The 22231-nt window shown below is 43.3% G+C and overlaps 2 protein-coding genes across 3 annotated transcripts in view; both read left to right on the top strand.

Moving 5' to 3' along the window:
• The window catches only part of LOC310767376 (catenin delta-2-like), a gene marked incomplete at its 3' end in the record, with an annotated part of 296885 nt that overhangs the window by 247698 nt on the left and 26956 nt on the right, over positions 1-22231 (top strand). The window contains exons 5-7 of the mRNA XM_083624246.1: positions 986-1102; positions 6707-6879; positions 21906-22227. Of these exons, the coding sequence (XP_083480372.1) occupies positions 986-1102; positions 6707-6879; positions 21906-22227 (612 nt within the window). The remainder of the gene's footprint in view (positions 1-985; positions 1103-6706; positions 6880-21905; positions 22228-22231) is intronic.
• The window catches only part of CTNND2 (catenin delta 2), a 245222-nt gene continuing 245189 nt past the window's right edge, over positions 22199-22231 (top strand). For both annotated transcript variants that reach the window (XM_083623764.1, XM_083623763.1), the window contains exon 1: positions 22199-22231. This exon is cut by the window's right edge and continues 346 nt beyond it. The gene's annotated coding sequence lies outside the window, so the exon portion shown is untranslated.

Raw genomic sequence — 22231 nt, 5'->3', positions numbered from 1 at the left:
ATTTATTTGAGGAGCGATCCTATAGCAAGATCCACCCCGATTAGCAGTTTAGGATCCTGCAGATCTCTGGCTGAACCACAAGGTCCCTGACACAACCGTAACATAAACATTGGCTTAACTTCCTCATCCTTGGTGGAGCCAGAGATACGGTAGCCTATCTCCCCCATCCTGGCTCAGCTGAGGCCCAGCTGGATGAGTGACAAACACTGGGTGTCAAACACCACACCAGAAGAACTCATTTATTGTCCAGCTGTTATATGTGAAAAAGTATATATGCTAAAGTGCAATTTGGGGGAAAAGAGAGAAAAGATTATCACTTAGTTACTGCCTCTTGAGGAAGGATATATTGAAATAAATGGAAGAGCAAAATATTATATGACACGTAACATTCCCAGAGGAATGTTGGTCACCATCCAGCACGTAGACATTATTGGCATTAAGTTTGCCTCTTTACTAAAAATGTAACGGTAAAGGACCCCTGGATGGTTAAGTCCAGTCAAAGGCAACTATGGGGTTGTGGTGCTCATCTCACTTTCAGGCCAAGGGAGCCAGTGTTTGTCCACAGCTTTCCAGGTCATGTGGCCAGCATGACTTAACCGCTTCTGGCACAATGGAACACCGTGACAGAAAGCAGAGCGTACGGAAACACCGTTTACCTTCCTGCCACAGCAGTACCTATTTATCTACTTGCACTGCATGCTTTCAGACTGCTAGGTTGGCAGGCACTGAGACAGAGCAATGGGAGCTCACCCTGTTGTGGGGATTCGAACCACTGACCTGATCAGCAAGCCCAAGAGGCTCAGTGGTTTCGACCATAGTGTCACTCGCGTCCCATTAGCCTCTTAAGTACTTGATTGTGGTCAGCAGTGTAAAGATCATTGCAGACTAGCATTACAAATACCCAATAGCTTTTGCTTAATAAGCCTACCTTCACTTTCCCTGTATTTTAGATTATTTAAATGTTTAAAACAATATTTTGTTACAGATGGTCAGAAGGATATAGAAGATGAGCTCACAACAGGTCTTGAACTTGTTGACTCCTGTATTAGATCTCTGCAAGAGTCTGGAATACTTGATCCACAGGACTATTCAACTACCGAAAGTAAGTTTCTAAAGAATGTTCCTTTCATTGTGTCCTACCTTAAATTAAAACCCAGTCTGCACAGAAGATGATATGCTTTTAGGATGAAAGGATACTGGGCCATTATGATGTTCTTATTTTATCTTTCATTTCGGAAAACCGGCAGTATTCAGTGAGCAATTGCCTTTCTCCTACCCCACTCTATGTGTGTGTGTGGATAACAATCTCCAAGCTGTTTTAGAGCGGCTTTCACAATACAGATGAAAACAGCATGGGGTTATTTTATGCGCAGGTAGCCTTTGGTAGAAATGTGGAGAGATGGGGAAAACATGTAATGTTTACTAACATCAAACGTTTAGGAACCAGCTTCTGGTTTTTAAAAATATTTAGATGCTTGACATTTTGCCTGCCTCAGAAAGTGAATTGGGCTTTCAGTATACCCTATATAGGGCTTGTAAACCTTTCTGTCCCCAAGGCCCACATGAGATGTCTGAGGCCTACCAGTCACAAAAGTGAGATATGGGGCAGAGCTAGTCACAAAATGGGGCAGTGTGAGGAGGCAGACTTTGGCATAATCACTGAGTGATTACTGACGTCACTCAGTGATTTCACTGATTTTCACAGTGACGTCACTGATTTTCTACCGATATCTAATTCATATCTGGAAGTTGCACAATTATTTGCCACAACATTTTCCTTATGATCAGGGATCTGTAGCTGAGCTTTCCTCAAGCTAAATATAGACATTTGTTACTCACAAAGTAGATTAAGATATTCTGGTTTTCCACAGAAGTAATACTTTTTGTTTAAACATGGGGGGGATTCCACATGTAAAGAATTGTCTTTGTATTTTTAATTGTTAAGTTCAATGAATGTATATGTATAACTTAAAATGAAAATATATGTGTATGGCTTACATTTGACTTATAAAATGAGCAATTTTAAAAATATTACTAACTCTTGAGATGATGTTTCTTAACTACATTTACTGCCCCATGGTAACTTACTTGAGGTTGATGCTGGTGTGCCAGATGGTTTATTGCATCCATGTTCTTCCATTGCCCATGGTTTATCCAAACATAATCGCTCAAATTAGTGGCTAGGAAGAGACGTATTGTGCATTTTCAACTCACCCTGTTCAGCTCAGAACTTTTCCCTTTATGCAACAGGCTGTTGTGGTAAAACTACTGCAGTAAAACCTTCAGTCAGAAAGGAGAATTTTGCATATTAGCGGGTGCTCATATTTGTGTAATACATATGTTAGCTGATACACACCTTCTCGCTGAATGCAAACATTTCATTTTTATGTATATACAGAAACCCACCTGTGAAGTAGCTCTTAACATATTGGGGTTTTTTCCCCCTGCCAATATATTTAAAATTTGAGGAATCGTATGGATAACAAAGGACTTCCTCTGGCTATTTGCATGCACATGGTGAACTGATGATACAGGAAACAAGTTCTGGGGTCCAGCTCTTTCAAACTCTGCTTTAAAGTAAGAATTAAAGCCATCTTATGGGAATACGTGATCCTCTAAAGCGAGAGTTATTATAACAGATGCCTGGCATATTTGATTTTAATGAAAGGAATCAGCATATGTACAATACAAAACTTTATTAAGTCATTTCAACTCGCCTCTCCGTTTAATAGAGTGCTTTCAGCAATTCCCCAGTGAATACACTCCAAAAACCATCTCTATTGTAGAATCTCTAACAAAGCAGATGTTTGCGTCTGAAAAAGCATTTGGTCTTGATTTTTATTATGTTTTTCTTCTACCTGTCGCTTCCTCTGAACGAATTAAAAAGGCTGCACAACAAAAGGCCCGCATCTGCATCGTTAGATGTGTAAAAAGCCAATTCAGTCCATGTTCTCTCATTTTTTTAAAAATAACCACCTGTCAGATGGTTGAAAGGGTAGAATAAGATTAAATCTGGCATCTTTTGAGCTAGCAGTCTGTTAATCAGTGAGAGTTATTTCCTTCTCATAATCCAGCAAAGGTTTCAGGGTAACCTTGTGCTGTTGATCTTGACAGAATGCTCCATGGGGATTGCTTAACACATATAATGCTCTAATTAAAGTCACATGGAATATGTCTGAGGCATTCGTTCGCCTTTGTGCATTAGTTCTTCTCTTTTGTTTTCTCAATCTTGATTACAGCATTTCATGAGCGAGACAGAGAGAAATGTTTGGGTTCAGCCACAGTCTTTGTCTAGAAGCCCTTCCAGGCTGGTTATGGTTTCCAGCGATAGCAGGAAGGCACTCTGCAGAAGCTCAAAGACACTATTGTTGTCGTTGCTTTTATCATCATTTCATGCAGCTGAAATTGCTCCCTGAGCTAAGCACTGGTGTCCCTTGACACAAAGTGTGCAGATATGCAAAATTCATCGCTACCCAGTGGGTGCATTCCACGCCAACTTTTAAACAGCTGCTGAAAACTTATTTATTCCACCAGGCCTCTGCAAGCAATTAAGGGTACGCCCCCACACACATATTGATTTTTGTCTTTAATTTCTTTTTGCTTTTAACTTGTTTCTAACTTTCTACTATTTTACTATCTGGTTTTATGTTTTTAGATTGTTATAAAATGCTGTTTCATACAGTGGTGTGTGTGTGTGTGTGTGTGTGTGTGTGTGTGTGTGTAGGGGTGTGTGTCAACAAAGACCACTTCAAATTATCTGAACAATACAGTTATCATCTATCTAGATTGCTTGGGCACAATTCAGTTTTAAGTTTGTTGGACCGACATTCTGTTTGAGTTGCAGAAACATTATTGGCAGCTTCCCACGAGCAAAACATGGCACCCTCAAATGTGTGTTTTGGGGCAATGCAATCTCACACGAGAGCTGCATCCGGCCATGATCTCATGCACTGTGCTTTCACACAAGAGCATGACCCCTCAAAATGGGATACTCCAGACAGTTGATGGGTATGTGCCATGGACCCCCTAGGTAGGTTTTGTGGACCCCCTGGGGTCCACCGACCACCAGTTGGGAACCATGGATTTAGAGCATTCCTAAAGCTAAAACTGGGAGAATTATATATAAATCTGTTAAAAGAACTATTCAGATATATTTGTCCCTCCTTGTGATTGTCCTTGAGAGAGATCAGAAGCAGATCTTTTATCTTACACAGTCCATTCTGCCTCTCCCCATCACCATTCCTTCAGGGAAGAGCAAATGTCCAAACTCAGAGATCCCATGTTTGTTTGAGTCAATAGGAGGCAATCGCCAACAACAAAATGGGGGAGCAGGGCCTCACCGACCTTCAATTAGGGCCAGGGCCTTTTCAGTAGTGGCCCTGACTTGGTGGAACGCTCTGTCACAAGAGACTAGGGCCCTGCGGGACTTGACATCTTTCTGCAGGGCCTGCAAGACAGAGCTGTTCCGCCTGGCCTTTGGTTTGGACTCAGTCTGACCCTTATGTTTCCCTCCCCTTATGGTTTTGATCTATGGGCTACTTTTAAAATGAGGCTGCAATTTAAAGAGGGAGGAGCAAAGTGGATAAGCTCTCAAGGCAGCTTTCAACATGAAAATGTTACACAATACAAAAACACACACAGTGTTATGTACTGAAGTTCTCACCCTGGGCCAGCAGGGGGATACTGTAGATAGTTATGCAAATAAGGGATCAAAAGTGACGTTCAGTGATTGGATAGTTTTAGAAAATTGTTACAGTTACATTGTACAGGAGCTCTAGATAAGCAGGCTGACTGAACCCTTCAGTTCAGTTCTGTTCTGGCCTGTGAATAAACAAGAGCTGTTTGAAGAATCACTGTGTCGTCTGATATGTTCACCCACAACTTAACACACAGGAAACCTAGTCATAAACAACAAATAAAACACCAAAAAGTACACAACCAAATCTAACAATTTCCACGTAAATCATAACAAAGATGCAAAATAAAGATATCAAAACAAGCCTGGCCCAAGCAATACCCCAGCAGTAAAACAGCTCTGTTGAAAAACAGCTCCCTAGGCAGATTGTATTTGTGTGTCTTCTTCCACTGTCTTTCTTTTTCTTCTTCTATACCTTTCTGCCCCTATCAATTCCCTCCCAATCATTTAAAAGAACAGAAATATTTGCATGAACATATATAATGAAATATAAATATACATATTGAAATGCAATGAAACATATAGCATGCGCGTGCACACACACACACACACCCACACACACACACAGGAGGAACCATGTACCAGTCAAGTAAATAACATGGAGTATTCAGATATGCTACAAGCTTCAGCAGATTATTGTGTAATTAGGCTTAGTAAATCTAAAAGTAATTATTGCATAAGAAGCAGTGTAATTTAGAGGACCAAATTAATCGTGCATTTATCTGGTAATGATATGGTATCATGTAAATAACCTGACATTACATTGTCATTACCATCTGAGTAAAAAGCCTGGCTTTTTATATACATATAAAAAAGGAACAGAAAAGGAAGAAAGGATAAACCTTACCATAATCGAGATAAAAAAAATAATATATACAATGAGAAGAAGAAGAAAATAGGGGAAATTAATTCTGGGGTGCTGAGCTTCACTCCTCAGATGAAGTTAACAGTTGAACCCATTTTCTCAAGGGCAGAATAAAAGGAGGAGGTGGTTAATAGAAACACTAATAAATAATAATGCTTGGCATTTCTATAGCACCTTAGAGGATTCCGATATTTTCATGAACATTATCTCAGTAACAGTTAGCTAAATTCATGTTTGGATTCTCAGATTCCCGATGGGCTAAGGGTAATATGGCTTGCCTAAAAGCATCTGATGAGTTTGCAGCATAGACAACATTTGAATCAAGGACTTTGTAGTCCATTTCTGGGCCTCTACAGTACACTACTTCTTGAGATCTCACTCAGAATGCTGTGGTTTGGTGGTCCAGCAAAGAATGTGGCATGATTTTCCATGCTAACAGGATTTTTGGCAATTGAGATGGAGGATTAAGTCATACGAAAAACCTTGCTAGATCATACTGATTGTTCATGTAGCCCACCCAGCACTCCATCTCTGACATTGGTTTGTTGGTAAGGAGTTATGGGAGTTGCAGTTCAAAATATCTATGCTGAGGAAGGCTGGCATGAAGGGTTTATGAAACTAGGAAAGTAAAATGCAACGTGGGAATGTGTGGAAACTGCGGTGTGAATGCAGCCATTATGTGCATTTTCCTACCCTCATTCCACACCATTGGCTGCTAGGGATGTGATGGTGTCAGAAACGAGGGGAAGCAGAATGCAATCAAATGAAAGTGTGGAATAGAGCAGGAGGGATAACCTGGTACTGGGCTGCCTGCTACAGTACTTACAGCAGCAGTCTCCTATTTCTTGCAATGCTTCGTTCTGCCCTGCCCTGTCTATTTCATGTTGCAAAATGAGGTTAGGTTTTTTCCCCCTCCCCCCTCCATTAAGTTCAATGAAGTAACACGTTTTAGTTGCTCAACATACTGTGCTCTTCTTGAGAAAGACAAAATAATGATGTTTAAGTAATAAGTGCCACTTTAAATTACAGGACCCGATCTTATTGCTGAAATGACAAGCTGCAGAAAGCAGGAATCAAATGTGATAAATGCATTCTTTCTCTCCGTTGTGGTGCTCACTGACTGCTCCAAATTGCTTTCAACACAGGGCCCAACCTTCTATCCCAGAGTGCACTTCAGCTCAATTCCAAACCCGAAGGGTCTTTCCAGTATCCATCTAGCTACCATAGCAACCAGACCCTTGCCCTCGGTGATTCAGCAGCCTCACAGCTTCCAGCCCGCAGCAGTCAAGCCAGAGCTGCTATACAGAACTATAGCCAGGTATGTTTTGAGAAGGGTTCATTTATCCCAAGTGCCGTTTTGAGGGGCATATTCTGGTTGAAAATGAATCTCACGCACACGTGGTTTTGCTTACAGAGTTTGAGTTTATAATTTATGTTTGTGTGGAATACAGCTAATAACATCAATGCAATATTAAAGGAATAATTCAGCAGAACAAAATGACAACATTCTTGTGTTTATACATTAGTTTAGGAGATGTTTATTAATGTTTAATTTTATCATGACTTGTTTATGTGTGGGTTTGAATCCCCGCAATGGGGTGAGCTCCTGTTGCTCAGTCCCTGCTCCTGCCAACCTAGCAGTTCGAAAGCACGTCAAAGTGCAAGTAGATAAATAGGTACCACTCCAGCAGGAAGGTAAATGGTGTTTCCGTATGCTGCTCTGGTTCGCCAGAAGCGGCTTAGTCATGCTGGCCACATGACCCGGAAAAATCTGTCTGCGGACAAAAGCCAGCTCCCTCGGCCAGTAAAGCGAGATGAGCGCCAGAGTCGTCTGCGACTGGACCTAACTGTCAGGGGTCCCTTTATCTTTACCTTTACTAATCCACTTATATAGCACTATCACAATTAGGAATGTGTATAATCTGCACCTTTACTTCTGTGAGTACCTCTGCAGACCATGCTTTACCTACACAGAAATAGCTGACACATTATTTTCAAAATGCAATCCCAAAGAATTGTGCATTCTGTGTGCATTTTCTATAATTGGCTTAGAGCACAATCCCAACCCTAGATCTGCCAAGATGAGCGAGATCTCTGGCCCAGCTGGCAAGTTTGCAACCCCAGCTAAGCCAGAGATACATCAGTGTAACTTCTTCATCCTGGCTCAGGTGGGGCTAAGCCACATCAGCCAAGACCAGCAGAATTTACACCAGTGTAACCCCTGAAAAATGGGCATTCCTGGGGAAGGGGCTACATTGCGCAGGAAGTACACTGGCAAAAAACTGTGGTGTACCTCAAACAGTATTTTAAAGGCTTAGGCTTAGGCTTAGTCCTACTCCTGAACAGAGCTTGGATCTGGTGTAAATTAAAGCAGCATAAATTACACTGGCTTTCCATGTTTAGGATTTCTCCTTTAATCTCATCATGTTCCACATTCTAAGGCATCAAGTGGCATATTGCAAATTTGAATCATTGTTGCACATTGCAGACACAGTTGGGGCTTAATTGTGAAGCCGTTTCTACTGAGTTTTTTTCCCCCTTTTATTTTCATGGATTTGATGACATTATTATCAAACCTGCTGTCTGTATGGGACATGTCTATGCAGTAGCAAATTTGGAGACAATAACAAATATTTTTGGCATTCTCATGCTAGACTTTTTATTATTCATTTGTTTTGAGATACTGAGAGTTGCCTACGGGTAAGGTTGTAATTGCATAAAAAGTCTTGAGAATATCTTGGCAAAAGAAACCCACCAGCTTCTGCAATATATCCAATTTTCATTAGCCTGAGCATAATTGTGGTTATAGGTTTCATGAATTTGGCATATTTCTAGAATGCAAGGGAGCTGTAAATAAATGTAGCCTTTGATTAACTTAACTGCTAGCCTTGCAAGTGTTACAAGTAAAACCATGGGAGGAAAGTACATATATTTCAGAAGCTTTGGCAACATTAATTCAAAAAAAGAATCTGGAACACATGCAGCCTCCTACATTTTTCGAAAATGCTAATGATAACTGCAGTCCCTAACGGGGATTTCAAAGCCCTTCACATTCCCCACCTTGCAAAATTATGGATGCTTTATGCTAATTTAATCTAAAACAAGGATGGAAACTTTTAAATGCTTTGTGTCAAAAATCAAAAAAAGTCTCAGTTCTGAATTTAGTATCTGCACTCTCCTCAGTACCATATCTAGGTGTTTTTGTGCACATAGGAAAGTCTGTGTAAGTGGGGACTGCCCCAACACCTCTGCGCATGCAATGGCCTTGCCCACGTGGCAGTGAGAGGGGTAGCCTCCGCTCACACAGAGCTTCAGCTCACATTTGACTGAGGGCTTTCACTGTAAGATTTCTTCCTGCACCAGCTGATGATGTCATGACAAGGCAGCAACGCTCACCTGACCTCCAGGCAGCTGAGTTGCTGCTGCTTATGGAGTGGGACTGGGGAGGTTAGTGGAAGTGCAAACGCACCAGCAGAGCCTATCCAATGATTCCCGTTCATTTGCACCGCACAGACCTCCCTGCCACTCCTGCTCAGGTAAACAGCAGCAACTCAGCTGCCACTCCACCACTTCATCTAGGGCCACCTCACGACCTATCATTGCCTGCGGCAAAGGACAAGATGGCGACCTCCCCCAAAGCACCCACAGAAGCCAAATAGACTAGCAGTTGCATCTTACACCCTTACTACTGAAAGGACACTATCCTCCACTGCACTTGAGGGCAGCAGGCTACCCTGCTGAATTTTACAGGGCAGCCTACAGGGCACTCAGAGCTCTGTCTTCTCCCTCCCTCTCAGCATCAGCTACCTGAGCCAGCTTTCTCATGCTGCCTCACCCCCCTCCCTGGGGACTTCATCCACTGCTGTCTCCCACTATCCTACAGTTTCAGTTACCGTAGTTTTCGCTCTATAGGACGCACCCGACCATAGGAGGCGCCTTGTTTTAGAGGGGGAGAACAAGGAAAAAAAATTCTCCCCCTCTCTGCTCAGTGCCCCTTCAGTGAAGCGGCAGGAGAAATGGAGCCCCTTCCATTTCTCCTCCTGCTTGGCTGAAGGGGCGCTGTGCAGCTCTCCCTCTCTGCTGAAGCCGGGAGAGTCTTGCTCTCCCAGCTTCAGCAAAAGGAACCCGAAGCCTCCGGAGCGCAGCGGGACTTCCCGCTGTGTTCCGAAGGCTTCAGGTGGCTATCCCTGAAGTTTGGAGTGCAGCACGAGTTCCCGCTGCACTCCGGAGGCTTCGGGTTCCTTTTGCTGAAGCCAAGGAGCCTGCATTCGCTCCATAGGACGCAGACACATTTCCCCTTAATTTTTGGAGGGGGAAAAGTGTGTCCTATAGAGTGAAAAATACGGTAAATAAATAAAGATGTTTCTTTATGTGTTGCTATAAACAGAATACTGAAAACAACATTTTTTAAAAAAATTAGTTCGGTGCGATTTTTCTCAAAGATGCAATTTGTACATAAACCCCACTTTGTTGTTTGGTTAGGCAGCAGTCTGGCAGGGCTATGTGCACATGTCTGCCTGCAGGGGTGTCTCTTTAGCATTTACTGCAGGCACTCACATATCCAAATAAGCAAGCTGATTTCAAAGGGAAAAGCAGCTTGCCTATTCAGCCATGCAGGCAGTTGCAGGAGGAACCTCAAAGACATTTTCAGCTGTATACATGGTTTTCTTCTACACTTGAACATACCTTTTGTAAGAATTGCAGCCTTCTTACCTTGTTGCACATGCTGAATAGGAACCCCAGCAGTTGCAACAATAAAAAACCCCCTGCTCTGAACAGGAAGTACTCTTAATTTTATGTATCTTAAAACAATATTCCCACAAGCAAAGTCATCACTGTGCTTTCTTTATATCATTGCTCTTTTGCATGAGATCTAATATATATATTTTTCAAAATATTATTGCAATCTTGGGATGGCGTTACATAGCATTTGGGAAAGGACTCCTTCAGATGAATGGACTTACTTTTAAACTCACAATGACACTTTATACAAAGCACAGTAGATCTGAACATTATTTTACATTTTATACAAAGCACAGTAGATCTAAGCATTTTACAGCAGCTGCACTATAAAGCGATGTAACAGTGTTCAGTCCATTCATTAGTGTAAGTGGGAGGAACCTACAGTTCACGATAGAACACAAAATAAAGCACAAACCATGGCTATTATGCTTGGGGGGATGTTCCTCCTTCCTGTGTCTCAACCGAAGACGACTAGATATGAATTTATCACTGGTGCATGGTCTCTGTAGCTCCTTGTGGAACGTTCTGTTATTGAAGTCAGTTTGAACAGAGACAGTCCCAGGAAGGTACAGGAGCTCATAGAATTCAATGTACTGTACAAAGCCTGCATATTTAGAAAGATCTGTATTTTAAAAAGAGCCTGTCTAGTCCAGCTTCCTGTTTTACATTGGCCACCCAGATTCATTCCCGGAAAGCAGAGCATGGCAGTAACAAGCTCAGTAACTCCTCCCCTGGCAGCTGTTATTTGGTGGCCTCTGAATGAGTTTGTTCAACTGCCATTTAAAGCTATCCGAGTGGCCACTGCCGTACCCTGTAGCAGTGAGTTCCAGAAACTATTTGAAGAAATGCTTTTTCTTTTTTCTGTGCAGAATCTACCCCCCACAAATTTTATTTGAGATGACCCTGAGTTCTAACATTACATGGGGCTACCTTTGAAGGTGACTACAGTTAATCCAGAATGCGGCAGCTAGACTGGTGACTGGGAGCGGCCGCCGAGACCATATAACACCGGTCTTGAAAGACCTACATTGGCTCCCAGTACGTTTCCGAGCACAATTCAAAGTGTTGGTGCTGACCTTTAAAGCCCTAAATGGCCTCGGTCCAGTATATCTGAAGGAGCTTCTCCACCTCCATTGTTCTGCCCGGACACCGAGGTCCAGCGCTGAGGGCCTTCTGGCGGTTCCCTCGCTGCGAGAAGCCAAGTTACAGGGAACCAGGCAGAGGGCCTTCTCGGTAGTGGCACCTGCCCTGTGGAACGCCCTCCCACCAGATGTCAAAGAGAAAAATAACTATCAAACTTTTGGAAGACATCTAAAGGCAGCCCTGTTTAGGGAAGCTTTTAATGTTTAATAGGTTATTGTATTTTAGTGTTTTGTTGGAAGCCACCCAGAGTGGCTGGGGGGACCCAGCCAGATGGGCGGGGTATAAATAAATTATTATTATTATTATTATTATTATTATTATTATTATTATTATTATTATTATTATGTGAGAGGGAGAAAAATGCCTATGCACCATGCAGCATGTCCCGTTAGCTTCTTCTTCTTTACTCAGTTATTTACATGTTCCCGGCACTTGATTTTAGTTGCTTTTTTCTGTACATTTCCAAGCTCTACCATTTTTTATTTTTTATTTTTTTAATGGAGCAACCACAGTTCTTACACACTGTATTCCACGTATGGTTGCACCATAGATTTGTATTAAGATATTATGATGCTGTTTGTTTTATCTTCAATCCCTTTCCTAATAATTACTACCTGGGCATTTGCTTTTTCCACAGTTGCTATAGGCTGAGTTTCCTTTCCTAACAAAATAAAAAATTTTGTTCTAGTAGAACCTTAGAGGCCAACTAAGTTTGCTATTGGTATGAGCTTTCGTGTGCATGCACACTTCTTCAGATACTTCTTCGTGTGCATGCACACGAAAGCTCATACCAAAAACAAACTTTGTTAGTCTCTAAGGGTGGTGCTGTGGGTTAAACCACAGAGCCTAGGACTTGCCAATCAGAAGGTCGGCGGTTTAAATCCCTGCGACGGGGTGAGCTCCCGTTGCTCGGTCCCTGCTCCTGCCAACCTAGCAGTTCGAAAGCACGTCAAAGTGCAAGTAGATAAATAGGTACCACTCCGGTGGGAAGGTAAACGGCGTTTCCGTGCGCTGCTCTGGTTCGCCAGAAGCGGCTTAGTCATGCCAGCCACATGACCCGGAAGCTGTACGCCGGCTCCCTCGGCCAATAAAGTGAGATGAGCGCCGCAATCCCAGAGTCGGTCACGACTGGACCTAATGGCCAGGGGTCGCTTTACCTTTACCTTAAGGTGCTACTGGAAGGAATTTTTTAATTTTGTTTTGACTACAGCAGACCAACATGGCTACCTACCTATAACTTTCCTTTTCTAGTTAGCAATCACCAGTTCAGATCTTTCTTTCTTTCTTTCTTTCTTTCTTTCTTTCTTTCTTTCTTTCCATCCATCCATCCACCCATCCTGTCCATTAAATGAAGGCAATCAGGATCATGGGTTTGAGCCCCATGTTGGGCAAAAAGATTCCTGCACAGCAGGGCGTTGGACTAGATGTTCCCTCGTGGTCTCTTCCAACTCTACAATTCTACGATTCCACTTACCTTACTCGCTATCTTGATGCCTAGTAACCCATTTTGAAGAGGCTTTTTCTATCTCTTCATAGTCTGCACAGTAATCCGGATGGGAGATTACCAACTCATTGAAGCCAGGCTATTGCTACAAATATAGAGTTGTAGATGGATCATCGCCTAAACCGGCAAAAAGGTGGATCCAAGAGTAGCCCCTACTACACATTTGATCCATAACAATTATACTGGGTGAAGAAATGGGATTTAACTTTATCATATAAATTGTCAAAGTATCTTGCAAACACAAATCTCTTGCATCTTTGAACATTACATCTAGTGATTGCAATGTCTCTTTCTTGGCACAAATTGCGAGGAGCTACAGCATATCTTCTATTTGCCAGCCTTTTTCTTGCCTCTGTGAAGCAGGAAAGGCTTCAGACATATCATTTCTGATAAGGAATTTTCAGTGCCCTTTTCTGCCTCTGTTACAACCATGGGAATTTTGCTTCTGACCTAAAATGGAACAGGATTAGCCCTTTCACTGAATGTTCGCTACATATACAACTTCATTTACAGAACGGTTTTGTAATCTTCCTTAAAGCACAGTTGTATTCTATATAATGGCATAAAAAAGTACAATATGTGTACAGTAGAACACATACAAATGTGTTAAATGTGCTTTCAGCTTATCTGCCTCACACTGTTAAGAGATACTGTGCAGGACCATATTAATTCATAGGGCATAATGCAGTTTATTGTAGAAAGGCTGGTAACAGGAATAGTAATTGTATGTCCACAGCATGACATCTGAAATCGCACATTTATTTTGCTCCTGAGGAATTAAATGACTGACACTTCTTATCACTGGTAGGCTGATCCATTTATCTACATCAAGTCTCACACTGTATTGCCTAGAGATTTTATTACAAGCTCAGTAGAAGACTGAAATCTTCAGTTAAGGCTTCTTAACACTTTCCACCTAGTGTTTTCTTAACACTAAGCTACATTCACTTACTAGGATTTCTTAAAAAATGAAATATTAACTTTGGGACAAATGTTTCTCTTTCTTAAATATACCTGGTGTAGATTACTTTCCAAGTACTGTTGCACAAATATAAGAACTGGCTTGTGAGATCAGACCAAGTTCCATCTAGTCCATCAGTTGTTTCCAGCACCAGTCAGATGATGTCTCTGGAAGCTTCCTAGCCTCTGGTAATCTAATCTAATCTAATCTAATCTAATATAATATAATATAATATAAATTTTATTATTTCTACCCTGCCGATCTGACTGGGTTGCCCCAGCCACTCTGGGCAACTTCCTACGCATATGAAAACATAATAAAACATTAGACATTAAAAAGCTTCCCTATACAGGGCTGCCTTCAGATGTCTTCTAAAGGTTACTCATCTCCTTGACATCTGATGCAAACGTGTTCCACAGGGAGGGTGCCACTACTGAGAAGGCCCTCTGCCCAGTTCCTTGTAGCTTTACTTCTTATAGTGAGGGAACCACTAGAAGGCCCTCGGTGCTGGATCTCAGTGTCCCGGCTGAACAATGGGGACAGAGACGCTCTTCAGGTATACAGGGCCAAGGCTGTTTAGGGCTTTAAAGATCAGCGCCAACACTTTGAATTGTGCTCGGAAACGTACTGGGAGCCAATTTAGGTCTTTCAGGACTGGTGTTATATGTGGATGTGGAGGATAAAGAACATGCCTCCTGGATTAGACCAATGCCCTATAGTCCAGCATCCTGTTTCTCACAGCGGTCAAGATGCCCATGGAAGCCAACAACAACAACATGAGAGAAATGAGCCTCTCCAGCTGTTGTTCCCCAGCAACTAGAATTCAGAAACATGCAGTTCCTGATCCTCAAGGTAGCATATGCCCCTCACGACTAGCAACTACAGATTGGCTTATTCTCTATGAATATGTCTGCCCCATGGCCCTTTTAGAGCTATATAGACTGGCAGCCATCACCACATCCTGCAGTAGAGCATGCTACCATTTATCTATGTATGTTCTGAAAAAGTACTTCCTTTTGTCTGTTCTGTCAATTCAACTTCAATGGGGGACCCTGGATTGTAGTGTTATGAGAGAAGAATTATGTCTCTATCCATATCTTCAACATAATGCATTAATTTTTACAGCTCCTGCAAGTTGCCCATTACTTGCACTTTTCCCCTAAACAAAGGCAGCAACAACCCAAAACAGAGTTGCTCCAGCCCACAATTCCACAATATCCTTCCCCCCCCCTTTTTTTAAAAATGCAGCCACTGTACTCAGTATTCCAAGTGTGGTCGTACCACAGATTTCTATATCAACAGTTCTATTTTTCCTAAGGATCCGCAACAAGAAATTAATATTTTCATAGCTGTCACTCACTGGGTCAATATTTTCATTGAGCTGTCCACCATGACCTTTCTTGATCAATCACTGCCAGCATCACCCCTGAGCAACATTTGCCATTTCATTGCCCATTTTCCCGTTTTGGAGAGATCCTTTTTGGAGCTTCTTGCATCATTTTATTTATTTATTTTTTGCCTTATACTACTCTAAACAGGGTTTGGTGTTATCAGCAAAATTGGCCACCTCACTGTTTACCTCTAACCTTAGGTCATTGTTGTTGTTTAGTCGTTTAGTCGTGTCCGACTCTTCGTGACCCCATGGACCAGAGCACGCCAGGCACTTCTGTCCTCCACTGCCTCCCGCAGTTTGGTCAGACTCATGTTTGTAGCTTCAAAGACACTGTCCAACCATCTCCTTGTGCCCTCCATCTTTCCCAACATCAGGGTCTTTTCCAGGGAGTCTTCTCTTCTCATGAGGTGGCCAAAGTATTGGAGCCTCAGCTTCACGATCTGTCCTTCCAGTGAGCACTCAGGGCTGATTTCCTTAAGAATGGATAGGCTTGATCCAGTCCATGGAACTCTCAAGAGTCTCCTCCAGCACCATAATTCAAAAGCATCAATTCTTCGACGATCAGCCTTCTTTATGATCCAGCTCTCACTTCCATACATCACTACTGGGAAAACCATAGCTTTTACTATACGGACCTTTGTTGGCAAGGTGATGTCTCTGCTTTTTAAGATGCTGTCTAGGTTGGTCATTGCTTTCCTCCCAAGAAGCAGGCGTCTCTTAATTTCATGGCTGCTGTCACCATCTGCAGTGATCATGGAGCCCAAGAAAGTAAAATCTCTTACTGCCTCCATTTCTTCCCCTTCTATTTGCCAGGAGGTGATGGGACCAGTGGCCATGATCTTCGTTTTTTTGATGTTGAGCTTCAGACCATATTTTGCACTCTCCTCTTTTACCCTCAATAAAAGGTTCTTTAATTCCTCCTCACTTTCTGCCATCAAGGTTGTGTCATCCGCATATCTGAGGTTGTTGATATTTCTTCCAGCAATCTTAATTCCGGCTAGGGATTCATCCAGCCCAGCCTTTCGCATGATGAATTCTGCATATAAGTTAAATAACCAGGGAGACAATATACAGCCTTGTCGTACTCCTTTCCCAATTTTGAACCAATCAGTTGTTCCATATCCAGTTCTAACTGTAGCTTCTTGTCCCACATAGAGATTTCTCAGGAGACAGATGAGGTGATCAGGCACTCCCATTTCTTTAAGAACTTGCCATAGTTTGCTGTGGTCGACACAGTCAAAGGCTTTTGCAAAGTCAATGAAGCAGAAGTAGATGTCTTTCTGGAACTCTCTGGCTTTCTCCATAATCCAGCGCATGTTTGCAATTTGGTCTCTGGTTCCTCTGCCTCTTCGAAATCCAGCTTGCACTTCTGGGAGTTCTTGGTCCACATACTGCTTGAGCCTTCCTTGTAGAATTTTAAGCATAACCTTGCTAGCATGTGAAATGAGTGCAATTGTGCGGTAGTTGGAGCATTCTTTAGCACTGCCCTTCTTTGGGTTTTGGATGTAGACTGAGCCTTAGGTCATAGAATCATAGAATTGTAGAGGTCACTTGTAAACAAGTTTAAAAGCACCAGTCCCAGTACAGACCCGTGGAAGACCCCCCCCCCTCTTTTTATACATTCATTTGATGTAAAAAACTATAAATTTCTTCCTACTTTGTTGTTAATGCCCCCTTCTGCGGTCCCTCCTTCAACTAGTGCCACCTTGTAGTAAACCTGCTTCTTTGACAAGTCCCAAATCCATCGGACCTCACTTTGCCTCAGGATTCAAAATTCATCCAAATCTCTCACACACTCCCAACTGAAACAGAATTTAGTATGTTGTGTCGTAACCACTATAATGATTGACATTTGCTCAAATGTGTATGTAAGACTCCACAATCCTAAATATTTTTACTCCGAAGGAAATCCTATTAATGCAATAAGATTGACTTCTGCCTGAGATGGCAGAGACTTCTTCCAGGAGACAGATTGTCAGCAATTCTCTTTTGGGAGGAACATAAGGGGAAAAAACTGCCTGAAACCTCCTGCAGCTGACAAGAACTAATGCTAGGTGTGTGTGTGTGTACACACACACACTTTTTGTAATTGGTCAGCTTCACTGTGTATTGTGGCACTGCCCGCTTCTGTTGTGACTGGGACTAAAAATGAAATGTTTGAGTAACTTTGGTTTGAATAACTCATACTACAGTTCCAACTTCTTGCATTTGGGGCATTCTTTAATGTTTCAGATAAATCCTCTGCCTGATCAGGAAAGAAAAAGGCAAAGGGCAGGCAGGGATGTGGAAATGTATCTGAAATCAGAGTGCGCCTTTCAACAGAGTCCTCAGCTATCTCTCACTCCAGCATGCTGTTATTAGAGGATTTTAATGTTACCAGATTAACAGCCACAGATGATCTCTTGAGCCTAAGATCCCCGATAAAAACTGGAATGCAGTCTATGTTGGGAGATAAGAGGTACATTCTATTCTTTGCTGTTCCAGAAGGGGCTCAGGCACATAATTGAAATTTTTAATAGGGAGCATCTGTTGAGGATTTTCTCTCTCCTCCCTCCTCTTTTTCTTTTAAATTACAAGGTTTAGGCAAAACTTCGCACAGCACTGCATAACTGGCAGGAAGATCTAAGACCTCCTGTGCAGATGTGCTGAACAATCTGCTGTTTTCAATTGTATGCAAATTTATACCTGGGCTGGATCTCGAGGAAGGGTCCACCTTTACCACAACTCCATCCCACCCTCATTTTCTGGTATGTCTTGTAAATAAATAAGTAACTGGCTTTCACTCAGGAAGAGACAGCTGCAAGAATTTGTGTGTGAGAAAGAGATTGCTCACAAAGGGTTGGGCATGCACATTGCCACAAAATACAGAAATGAATAGCCATCCACAAGGACTATCACATTTTGGAATACGCCCCCCCCTCCACACTTCTTCCATACGCTCCCATTTTCACAGTATAATTTATTTCCAGTGGACAGAAAATCTCCCTCCAATTCCATGAGTTGAATCCTCTCATCCACAATGACAACTGCCAAGGAGTGGTTTGATTTACAGTGTGCCCACAACAGCTTTCCTTGTCACATTTCTTTTGATTTGTGGGTGCTCTTCCATATTGCTTTCAGTCTAGAATACTTGCTTTTGGGGGTTGGTTTTGTTGTTGTTGTTGTTTTAAAAAAAGGATTGCATTGTTGGCCAAGCAAAGGCAGATGAAATAATGTACATATGGAAAAGAGAAATTATAATAGCAACCCTACCCACCCCACAGCAGAAACATGCAATGGTCTAATATTCTATTTCCAATAGCAGCAAGCCACATAAGTTGGCCAAACCCTGTTCATCACTCCACCTGGCACACAAAGATATGCATCATCTGAATTTAATTTAATTATCATGGCTAATAACCACTGATAACCTATCCTACATGAATTTGCCTAATCCTTGCTAAAGCCATCCCCAAGTTGTGTGGCAGTGAATTTCTTAACCTGATTATACAATGACAGTGTTATAAGAAAAAACTCCTCCCTTTCCCTTATGGATACATGAGCCCGTATAGAGTCCTTATGTAGGTTCTCTATTGGTAGGAGATAACAGAGGCCAACCAGAGAATATTGAGAAGCAAAGCAGCTAGTAAGCCTGGTCTTTATTAACTGTTGCAACAGGGTACTCCCTACCACACGCAGGAGGCAAAAGGGACCCAGAACAATGGTGCGCAAGCCCTTATATAAGCTTTTGAAGTTGCCCACCCTGTAGCTCAAGAACACCCCTTAAAACATCATACATACATCACAGGAGTTGGGCTACAGCAGAAATACATCACAGTGGGCAGTCTACAACAGAAATCCTGTCTGGCAGGATACTGATAATGGTCACTTGATTGCTTTACCTGGCCAGCTTGGCCATTCCTTTTGAGATGCTAAATACTTACTTCCTGAATCCAGGTCACAGGCTCACCCTATTCATACACAGATAAGCCCTTAAGACAGGATTTGTGAGCAAAGAGACAATGGGGAGGTTTTCCCATTTCCTTCTTCACTAGAGAGTATATCTGAGTTTATTGGAAGAGTCAAAATGGCTTCAGGATTGCTCTCCTGTACTATTTCAGACACATGGTTTATATACTTATGTATGTGTTTGCCTTGTAAATTTATGATTTTTATATATAAGACCTTAGAATTCCGGGTATCCCAATATTGCCAGAGAAATACAGATGAGGGCATGCCTCAGTTCTCCCTCTGTGCCTTCTGTGACACTGAAAAGAAAAACGAGGAGCATCACCCTCTCCTCTCCCAAGCAAGAGGGTCTAGCCAATTTCATTTCCAAGATGACAAAGGAATTTCCCCTCACCAAATGATTTTAACTAAATCAATTCATTTTCAGTTAGAAGGTGGGGGCTCTAAATTTTGAGGAGACCTATTCACAGGTAGGGACGAGGGTGGTGCTGTGGGTTAAACCACAGAGCCTAGGACTTGCCGATCAGAAGGTTGGCGGTTCGAATCCCTGTGACAGGGTGAGCTCCCGTTGCTCGGTCCCTGCTCCTGCCAACCTAGCAGCTCGAAAGCACACCAGTACAAGTAGATAAATAGGTACCGCTGTGGCGGGAAGGTAAACGGTGTTTCCGTGAGCTGCTCTGGTTCACCAGAAGCGGCTTAGTCATGCTGGCCATATGACCCGGAAGCTGTACCCTCGGTATTGGCTCCCTCGGCCAATAAAGCGAGATGAGCACCGCAACCCCAGAGTCAGTCATGACTGGACTTAATGGTCAGGGGTCCCTTTACCTTTACCTAGTGAATTCCCTGCAACAAAACTTAAAAACCAACAAAGCCTGCCCCAAGCTTGGATGAGATGCAAAGTCTGGTGGCTACTTACATCCCGAGACACGTCACAAAAAGAAGTAGAGTCCCAAATACCCCATATTCAAAATCTTTATTGCATTTTTCACGGCAATAAAAATAAATCTGATGTTAACCTTAGCAGGCAGAGGGCCTTCTCAGTAGTGACGCCTGCCCTGTGGAACGCCCTCCCATCATATGTCAAAGAAATAAGCAACTATCAGACTTTTAGAAGACGTCTGAAAGCAGCCCTGTACAGGGAAGCTTTTAACATTTGATGAATCTTTTTTTTTAATATTCTGCTGGAAGCTGCCCAGAGTGGCTGGGGAAACCCAGCCAAATGGGCGGGGTATAAATAATAAATTATTATTATATAGCACACATAGCCATGAGGCAGAGTGAAGCAGCTGCCTCAGGCAGCAAAGTCTGAAGGGTAGAACGGGGTTTGAATTGTGTGCCTTGTGTTCTGCCCTGCAGCCCCTAAGCTAGTTTGTTGCCCTAGGGTACAGTGGATGACTGCTCCATCACCAGTGCTGAAGCAAGTGTCAACTACCAGTCTAGTCAGAGTTCGTGCACAGAATGGGGAATGCACCCTCTTTTCCTTTGCCTCAGGCAGCAAAATGACTTGGGCTGCTCCTGTGATTACATATCACAGAGTTCTTGCAAGCTAACAATTAGGTTCTTGCACATAGTCTTAAATCATTCCAAAGGGACCTTTCCAGCTCTGGACTTGGAAATAAGAGATGCTTTATTCAAATTGCAGAGAGTACTCTTGTGTCTACTATGCCGGCATGGCTCCACTCTCTCCTACTTGCCTGCTTAGATGCTGATTCAGTTCTTTGGCTAAGACGATCTGCCGCTTATCCACACCTTGACATTGTTTTTACACCAATTTAACACTCTGAGCTGCCTTCCACCTGGGAGGTGCCGTTTGCTGAAGGTGCTAATCATTCTCCCTCAAACAGAGCCCCAGTGGACTCCAAGTCCCAGGTTTCCCTGGGGGAAACTGGATTGCTTTGAAGGCTGGTGTAGATAAGACACCATCACTCCTGACAATTGCGAAGGTGTTTCTTGGAAGCTGAGGGCGCTACTGATTTCCCATGACCCAAAGTATGCCCAAGAGCAATTTTGGCTTGCTTTTTTCCCCACGCTTGGACGGCGGGGGGAAAAATGATGGAACGTGGGTCACTTTAAAAGGCAAACGCCATCATATCGCCTTTAGGCACTTGGCTAAGACTGCAATGCTATGCGTGATCATAGCGGCGTTTGCTTCCGAGTAGACACGAGTCAGGTTTTCAGGGAGCTCTTAAAAAAAAAAAAGCAGACTTCTGCAAGGAAAGCAGACTTGTGCAATGCATCAGAAAACGAGTTCTACTAGTGAGAAACGGTCCTGGTATTTAAGGGAGCAATTTTTTAAAAAGCAGACTTGTGCAAGGAAAGCAGACTTGTGCAATGCATCAGAAAACGAGTTCCACTAGTGAGAAACGGTCCTGGCATTATGTTCCCCACCCCCACGAGCAAAAGACTATTTTAGCAGCTTATGGAAGACCAGGCGCTTAATCCTGGAGGCATTGGGGAGGAACCCCAGGGAGAGGTCAGCCGAGCGCTGTGTGATGCCTTTAATTCCCTCCCCAATTCTCCTTTTTCGCGGGAGGGGGGGGAGAGAGGAGGGGCTGCTTGCTTGCTTGCTTTTCTCTCTGCTGCGCCCGCCTCTTGTCAGCCCGTTTGTTTGTTGTGCTTGCTTCCTCTCCCCGCCCCTCTCCTCCTCCTCAGGCCACCGCCGGCCGGACAGCCCACCTCGCCGGCTCGGAGCCGCCGCCGCCGCCTCCTCCTCCGCTGTCTCAGCCGCTGCCCCGGGAGTCGTTCGCGCCGAGCCATGGCAGCGCCTTCCACTTGCCGGACTCGTGCTCGTCCGCCTCTGCGTCCCAGGCGCAGCAGCCGCACTCGCCGGCCCTCTACTACTCCAGCTCCACGCTGCCGGCGCAGCGGGTGAGCTCGCCCTTGTCCATGCAGCAGGTGGGCTCGCCCACCAAGCTCCAGCGGGCCGGCTCCGCCTCCGAGAGCGCCGCCGCCGCCGTCGCCGCCTCGGGCTACAGCAC

The sequence above is a fragment of the Podarcis filfolensis genome (assembly GCF_964270895.1).
Source record: "Podarcis filfolensis genome assembly, chromosome: 7".
In the NCBI taxonomy this organism is placed as follows: domain Eukaryota; kingdom Metazoa; phylum Chordata; class Lepidosauria; order Squamata; family Lacertidae; genus Podarcis; species Podarcis filfolensis.
This window is presented reverse-complemented; position numbering and strand designations above follow the sequence as displayed.